The sequence below is a fragment of the Magallana gigas genome, chromosome 1 (assembly GCF_963853765.1).
Source record: "Magallana gigas chromosome 1, xbMagGiga1.1, whole genome shotgun sequence".
NCBI classification, from domain to species: domain Eukaryota; kingdom Metazoa; phylum Mollusca; class Bivalvia; order Ostreida; family Ostreidae; genus Magallana; species Magallana gigas.
This window is the reverse complement of record NC_088853.1, coordinates 22,032,458-22,041,554: the sequence shown is the minus strand read 5'-3', so window position 1 is coordinate 22,041,554 and position 9,097 is coordinate 22,032,458. Positions and strand designations below refer to the sequence as shown.

Below are 9,097 nucleotides of genomic sequence, written 5' to 3'. Positions count from 1 at the left end.
AACGCCATCTTTATTCCCGTCAAATCTCAGTACATGTTTTAAATAGCAAATTTCATCTAAGTTGCAATTCTGTTTGTTTGGGTTTTTTAGAATCTTTATTACAAATAAAAAGATAACTACAAGACGCAATTTTATTTGAACTTATTGTGTACCATTCATTTTTGATGAAGCAGTGACAGAATAAATAATTCAAGATGAGACCAACGCAAAGTAATAAAATTATTATCATTGTATTTATTAACAATTTTATGTACATCATTTACAGTCAGTGCATTTAATTTGCTTATCTATTATGATTGTTTACGTAGTTAGACTCAAACTATTAACGTCAACAGACTAAACAATGCGTTTATGCTTATACGTGAATTTGTTTATATAAATTTTTAAAGAAGAGTATTTTTTTTTATATTTCATATAAAGTCTGATTCTGTTCTTTCATTATCTAATGCACTGTTTTTAAAAAAAAGTAAAGGAAACTTTTGTTTTATAAAAGCTGACAATAATTGTAAAGGAGTTGAATAATGAATATTCAACGAAGCTTTTATACACGTTATCTAAAAAAAGACTAATAATTTGCATCAATCGGTTAAATGAATCCAGTTTATTTAAACAAAAAATCGCACATGCTTTTTCTAGCTAATTGTAAACAATTATCTAAATCATTAAAAAACAATTAACATTAGCAGGTTTCAATTCTAAAACATTGCAATTAGAAACTTTTTTTTCTAAAAACCGTCATGACTTAAAAAGAAGTCGTTACTTCGTATTTTAGCTCAATAAATAAACATATTCCATGAGCAATAGAAATAAATTTGTAAGCATAAATTGTGTTTTCTTGCATTCACTGGATTGATACACATGACACAAATATATTGAAGACTTAAAGACAACAATTTATGAACCACGAGTATATAAGTTCACACAGTTTGGTAGTAACAATTGTTCAAACTATTTGAAAATAAAAAAAACAAACAAACAAAAAACAACAGAATCATTTTTATTTTAGATAGCATGTCTGCCTGTCTACATGTATGTGTTCCTCCATTCTGCTTTAACTTTTATCTCGCCTATCTCTGTTCCTCTGTTCAGGAGACTGTGATTCCCCCATCCATAGGAATAGCTGTTCCTGTCATGTTTTTCCCTGCTGGGGAACACAGGAACAGCACCAAGTCAGCAATCTAGAAATCGAATGGTAAGTTAACATATGTCAGTGTTGTAAATAAAATGGTGGGGAAATAAAAATTTATATTTAGGTGGAATATAAGCTGCTAATGTTTTATATCATTTAGACGACCATATACAGATGTAAGTAGGGCCAAAATAACAGGAACAAATGCAAGTTAAAGTGAATTTGAATAAAGCTACTTCTAGTTTCTTTTCATTGCTTTTTAGATTAATTACCAAATGAAAAAATAATAATAACGTTTTATCTATTTGATCACTTGTGCTCGCTCTATTTGTATTAGTCTATATATTTTTTTTTTTAAGATTGGCTGTTTTATTAGCTATATGTTTACAATCTTGCCCCTGATAAAGTATCTTTGCTGACTTAAACGCCTTTGTTCTAGGTTTATATAGACTGAACACGTCACATCTAAGATACTTAAAAAAAAACAACTTTTTATCAATTAGAGTTTACCCAAAAATCCTATTTGTGTTAGTTCATAGCTACCTGATCTACTTCGGTGAACTGTTTCGTTGGATGTGCTAACCTTGCTGCATCCTTTATAAATACAAAACAAAAAATCAAAACAATTACCATTGGAGCTAGATATGCATCAATGGTCAACCAAAATGTGAATAAATGAATGAAATTGTGCTTAAATACAGTACCGATCAGACCCAACCTAACACCAGAGTAAACCCCAACTAAACATTGGGTTACTTTTGGGGTATACTTGGGGTTTACTCTGGGTTTACTTTTAGAAAATTTGGGTCCACTCGGGGTTTACCTGTGGTTTACTTTGCATTTACTTGGGAATTGCTTTTGTGGTCCACTGTACGCACTGAAGTGTGAAGCAGACACATGTTTTATCCTACCATCCTACTGCCTGTAATTCCTGCCCCTTGCGTATTCTGAATACACAGTTAGCGTCTGTTTTCAGGGACTACTTCTGATCGGGATTTTCTCTCTGTGTCCACTCTGGATTTACTTGGGGTCTACTCTGGGTTTACTCTGGGTCCACTCTAGTAAACCCGAAGTAAACACAGAAAGTAAACCCAGGGTTTAGTTTGGGTTTACTTTCTGTTAGGTTGGGACTGATCAGTACTGAATATTATATACTTTTCATCCAATATTGTCTTTTATTTCAATTATGAAATATGATGTAATTTTATCATCTTTAGATGGATTGTTTATTTGCATTTGAGTTCCTGCACAACTGTTATTTACTGATTTTAACGACTCAGTACGAATGAGACTGTTATGTTGGATGTGCTATGTCATGACACATTAAATTTAATTCCATTTATATCTTCTATATTTACATCTACCAAACATAATTTCCTCTATTTCTTACGGAAACCTATATTTAATTCATAGCTCTATAGAAACAGCCTGACTGAAATCTACACGCCCTATTTATCGATTGGTCGAAATCTACAGCGGCTGAAAGTGACAGGACTAAAATTGACACGCCCTGTTTATCGATTGGTCTGAACCTACAGCGCCCTAAGTTAAATCCCAGACTGCACGAAATAATCATGACGATGCCAGACTCAAAGTCTCACAGGAGACGATTTGGCTGTTTCTTTTAGCTAAAGTACTTTCGTACATTAACAGTTATTTAGTGAATTTTACTTACTTTTTATAATCAGTTTATTAATTAGTAAAAGAAAGATGTTAATATAAACAATAACATGCTTTCTTTGATGATTCATGCTGGTTATGAAGGTAGCGATCATTGCAGGAAAAAAAGGAAAAAAAATTACATAACCCGCTAACGCTGGTTATGTATTTTTCCTGCAATATCAATACCTTCATATCCCGAATAAATAACTAAAAAAGCATTTTATTGTTTAAATATTATGCACTTATAAACTATATTATCAATTTAGAGAGTATAGGAACATAGGTTAATCACGTAGTCCTGCGATATGTACCGCCATGATAACTTAACTTATATTTTTCTGCGCTTAACCCAGTGGATTCCTCTTTTTCTTTAATGAAAGGGACTATAACTGAAAATAATTAATTTGAATTGAATGTTCATTGTATGGCATGCCAAACTTTGTAATAGTCGATCTTCTCCAGTTGTATTGTTTAAATTCCATTTCTTTGTATGGGTTTTTTTGTTTGTTTTTTTTTTGGTTTTTATATATATATATATATATATATAACTTTTATTGGAATAGTATTTGACTTTTTTTCATTTGCATTGCATCATTTTCAATTTGTATTGTATTATATCAAATCTTATTCAATATTTTTTCATTCTTTAAATTTTATTTGTGTTGTAAGATACAGTTCATTTGTATTGTTAAGTGATTAACTTGCATTGCATTTTGTGGATTCGTTATTTTAATTTTTTACGAAGTATTTTATAGGGTTTATTATAATTGAGTAAAAATAATCCTTTAGCTAAAATACAACAGAAAAGATATAGAATAAAAAAATGAAATGAATGAATTTTTACGATACATATAGCATTTACACAATATAAATTTTGTTTATACAATAGAAAGAAAAATGATGAAATACAAAAAGAAAAATTATTCGATACAAATGAAAATTGTACAATGCAAATTAAAAATTATAGAATAAAAATGAAAATTGTACAATGCAAAATGAGAGTATTCAAGTAAAAGTAAAATGTCAATATCTATTATATTACTTACATGTAAATGATGCACGTTTTAGAACTAGAGAAAGGTGTCTTTTTAAGTAGGGAGATTTCATAACATTTAACAAAGAATGTGACATACAATATAGAGAACATATTACGTATTACCCGTGTTAGTCCAATTAAACCAGACTTAGAGGCAATGTAGCTGGATACGTTTCGTAAAGCCACAAGTCCACAAATAGTAGAAATATGAATTATTCTCCTCCATCCTGTCAATCATAAATATAAACAGAATAAAGAAATGAAATCAATGGTGAATAGACATTCGGTTCTTAAGTTATTTGCATTTAATACGCTTTAAAGAATTGAAAAGAAAGCATATTAAATAGTTTTGAAAGAGCATAATAAATAATTGTAAAACAGCTTATTTTAGGTGTCCATAAACAGTGAGCCTATAGAATCCAAAACCAAAACCAAAAAAACCCTAATAGGATAGGGTAGATTCATTTTCATCAGACATGATCGTATGCGACGCAAAAACAATAATTCATTCATTTTAAAGTAATAGTTTCAACAATTAACTTATTCGTTACCTTTCTCTTTCATTGAGCCCAGCAATTGTTTAATAACCATAAACGGAGCAGTCAAGTTGACGGTGATATCGTCCTCCCAGTTGTCATCCGGAAGTTCTTCAATCTTGCTGACGGAAAGGCGACCTAAAATATTTAGATTTATAATAAACCGATAGACAAATGGATGTATACTAGCAAATGCAATGACGAACAGACATGCATACAGACAATAAAAGCTAAAAAAAAATACGAATCTTTGAAAAAATATCAATGTAATAAAGCATAATCAACAGAACGAATAAATCAACATTTAGGCATATGATTTCTACTGTAGTTTCATCAATGTCCGTTGAATTCCTGCTTTGATAGATTTCATTGTTGCCTCTGTTCACACGAACAAAACAATTGTTCCATCGGAATGTCAAATAATAAATTGTATTGTTAGAACTAGACTCTTGTTGCTATAGCAACAAAAAGGTCTTCCGTTCCTCATGTATTAATCTGCACAAAAAATCCAGTTATCTTGTAAACAGAAAATGGATATGATTTATACATTTTGTCTTTTCTCAAAGTTTTTGTTATTTATAATATCTCGTTGAACATTTTTTTTGTCTCGGGACCGGAAACGACAAACGGAAGTGATTTAAAAAATGGAAAGTAAATATTTTAGTACATTTACCTACGGTACGTTACTGTTCATCACATTGAGTGAAATGTTTAAAAAAAATGTTAACAGTTTAACAAAAAAGGTTCTATCGCTTGAACGCTTTGAGTAATAACCGGAAGTGACGTACGACCAAATGAAACCCGTTAAACACATGTTAAATCAATGTCAATTATCTATATAAGTTTTGTGTCTTGATCTATCACAGTTTCTGAGATCTTGTGGGTACTTTGTTTTTAAAAAAGAAGGCTATCTGAGATATTTGAGATGTCTCACCGAAAGTAGATCTTTTTTTACAATGTGTATATGACCTTTTTGTATTTCTATTGCTTAAATGTTACTTCAATGCTAAATAATTAAAATATTTTTAAAAAATCAAATTTGGGTGTACTTCTTGTGACGACCGGAAGTTACGCCGGATAAAACAAAATAGTGTTAACACATGTACATACATAGGTCTATCATCCCACAAAGTTTAGTTGTTCAAGTCGTTACTGTTTTTGAGATCCGTCGAAATAAGGATTTTGGTCTCTGGACAGGAAACGGGCAAACGGAAGTGTTCAATGTAAAGTGTATTCAATATTTCTCGTATACTTGCCTTTTGTACATTATTTTTCATTTATCTAACTAAAATATATCAAAGGAAAACAGTTAAACTGATAAACAGCTCTTTTTTTAACTCTTCCAGTATGGACCGGAAGTGACGATCAACAAAATGGAACCGGTTAAACACATTTTCAATCAAATGTCTATCATCCATGAAAGTTTCGTGTCTTGATCGCTTATAGTTTCTGAGATCTCGCGGGTACAAAATGTGTTTTAAAAAAGCTACCGGAGAAAATTGAGATATCTCACCGGAAGTAGAATTTTTTTGTTGATATTACATCGCAGAGATTTCCTATGTATAGATTTATTCTTATATATTTATTCTATGGACAAATAATTCAATGCGTAAAAATAATTATTTTTGATGTGCTTCCAGTGACATCCGGAAGTTATAACAAACAAAACAAAAGTGTTTAAACACATCTACAGCTATAGGTCTATCATCCCACAAAGTTTGAATGTTCAAGTCTTTACCGTTTTTTAGATATGGAGGTGACAAACCTTTTGTCGCGGGACAGGAAACGGACGAACGGAAGTGAATTTAGAAAAAATTTAATTGAAATTCTCTAGATCTTTTTATTTTCTATCATTTTTGAAAAATTTTTAAAAGTCCATCAAGACATCTCTGAGAAATTCACAAGACAAAAGGGGGAAAAAATAATAATAATACTAGACTCTTGTTGCTATAGCAACAAAAAGGTCTTCCGTTCCTCATGTATTAATCTGTACAAAAAGTCAATTTCTCTTGTAAACAGAAAATGGATATTATTTATACTGTAAAGGAATTCCAAAGAAATTAAAAAAAAAAAAAAAAAAGACAAAATGTCAATTTTTGAGTACTTTCTGTGACGACCGGAAGTTACGCCAGATCATACTGGACATAGTAAACATATCTTCATTCATTGTTTAGTCTTTTCTCGAAGTTTTGATGTTCAAGTTTTTGTAAGTTATAATATCTCTTTTAAAAAAAGGTTTTTAGTCTCGGTACCGAAAACAAACAAACGGAAGTGATTTAAGTAATTAAAAGTAGATATTTTAGTACATTTACCTACGGTACGTTTCTTTTCATCAAATTAAGTAAAATATTAAAACAAATCTAAAGTTAAAAAAAAATTCTATTCCTTGAACGCTTCAAGTGAGAACCGGAAATGACGTACGACCAAATGAAACCCGATAAACACATGTTCAACCAAATGTTAATTATACATATAAATTTTGTTTCTTGATCTCTCACAGTTTCTGAGATCTTGTGGGTACTTTGTTTTTAAAAAAGGAAGGCTACCTGAGATATTTGAGAGTTCTCACCGGAAGTAGAATTTGTTTTGGTTTTTTTACCATCTGTAGATGACTGTTGTATTTTTATAGCTTAAATGTTATCCCATGCTAAATAACTAACATATTTTTAAAAAATCAAAATTGGGTGTACTTCCTGTGTCGACCGGAAATTACGCCGGATAAAAAATAATAGCGTTAACACATGTACAAACATAAGTCTATCATCCTAAAAAGTTTGGTTGTTCAAGCCGTCACCGTTTTAGGGATCTCGTCGAAATAAGTTTTTTAGTGTCGGGACAGGAAACGGACAAATGGAAGTGCTCAGTGAAAATTCAATTTATTATTTCTTGTTAACTTGCCTATCTCACATTATTATTTATCAAAGTAACTGAAACTATCGAATCAAAACAGTTAAACGGATAAACAGCTTGATTTATTTGAACTCTTCCGGTGTGGACCGGAAGTGACGGAAGACAAAATGAAACTGGTTGAACACATCTTCAATCGAATATCTATCATCCGTGAATGTTTCGTGCTTTGATCACTTTTAGTTTCTGAGATCTCGTGGGTACAAAATGTGTTTTAAAAAAGCTACCTGAGATAATTGAGATATCTCACCGGAAGTAGAATTTTTTAATTGATATAACATCTTATTGATAACTTATGTATAGATTTATACTTATATATTTATTATATGGAAACGGAATTTAATGCGTAAAAATCATTATTTTTGAAGTGCTTCCGGTGACAACTGGAAGTTACGCCAAACAAAACAAAATAGTTTAAACACATCTACAGATATAGGTCTAGCATCCCACAAAATTTGGATGTCCAAGTGCTTGCCGATTCTGAGATCTCGAGGGAACAAGGTTTTTTTTGACGCGGGACAGGAAATGGACGACCGGAAATGAATTTTAAAAAAAATGAAAAAACGGCTCGAGATATTATCAATCTCTATCATCCCTGAAAATTTCAAGGAAATTTATAAAGCCATCTCTGAGAAATTCTGCCGACAAAAAAAAGGGAAAAAAAAGAAAGAAAGAATGAAAAAACATTACAATCACTTTAAGGTCTTCCGTTGGAAACGGAAGACCTTAATAATAAGCATTGAATTTATGCATTAATGGGTGTTTGATATTCACTAAATTTACGAATATTGATGCCCTGGAAAATGATTGAAACTGAGTACCCTTATATATGTTATGTATATACCAGCTGTATTAACTATGACATCAACATCTCTAGACTTCAGTTCTTGGAAAACCCTTTGGAAATCTTCTTTTTTTAAAAGGTCGCATTCAAAAAATGTAACATTATGTTTACTCCTGCGAGAAAAGAAATGCAAGTTACAAAAGGTATCTGAAAAAGCTCTTAAAAATACATATTTGAAAGGGGGATATGTCACCAAGCAAAATTGTTTTTCCTATAACTAGAAAACAAAAGGAAAGAAATCATTTATGTCTAATTTTAAAAAACAAAACATCGAGAGACATTTATTCTATTTTAACATTTTTTCTAGTTTGTGAATTAAAAAATGGTTACAGTAACGTTTAATATTTGTCAAATAAGGTAAAATAAATCTAACAAATTAATTGCAATTTAAAGGGAAAAAAATATCAACCTACTTTCCTTTATCTTATCGATTGAAATATGTACACTATCCTGTTTTGCTTTGTCAACTCCAATGATGTCACAACCGGCGTTTGCCAAAGAAGTAGCGATTGATGATCCGATTGCACCAGCAAAACCGACTACATGCGCTGTTTTCCCTTCTAAAGTCATTTCAACTTTATCCTGTCAACCTAAAAGTATGGAATTAAATGGTACAGTCTTCACGCAGGTAGGATAAAGTCTCATGTATTGTGTTGGCGTGAAATAATCACATCAATAGACCCGACTCAAGCAATTTCAGATAAAAGCTGACATTTTATTTTCAAATTTAAAGTTTTCTGGAGTTTTATTATTAGTATGTTGTTTTTGATCTAACCAATATTTCACCCAGAAAATATAAACTGTGCGTCTCATGATTTGAAAAATATTAAACATATTACATGTAACTTGAATCTGTCGAAAATAATAATGATACAAAAAATAAATTATTTTCAAGTACAGCAGTACCAGCCCCTTAATCTTTAAAGACCCGGAACTAAATAATCAAAATTAGCAATAAGCTTTTCTCAGGTCCAATGGCCATT

The 9,097-nt window shown here is 30.9% G+C and overlaps 1 protein-coding gene across 1 annotated transcript; it reads right to left on the bottom strand.

The window, feature by feature from the left end:
• Nucleotides 1-810: 810 nt before the first annotated feature.
• On the bottom strand, nucleotides 811-8,780 carry LOC117687841 (D-beta-hydroxybutyrate dehydrogenase). Its single transcript, XM_066088205.1, has 5 exons — nucleotides 8,528-8,780; nucleotides 4,379-4,501; nucleotides 3,951-4,054; nucleotides 1,673-1,723; nucleotides 811-1,178 (listed from the first exon to the last, which is right to left on the bottom strand). Exons 1-5 carry the CDS (start codon nucleotides 8,682-8,684, stop codon nucleotides 1,086-1,088), a joined length of 528 nt encoding a protein of 175 aa, XP_065944277.1. The 5' UTR covers nucleotides 8,685-8,780; the 3' UTR covers nucleotides 811-1,085.
• Nucleotides 8,781-9,097: the final 317 nt, after the last annotated feature.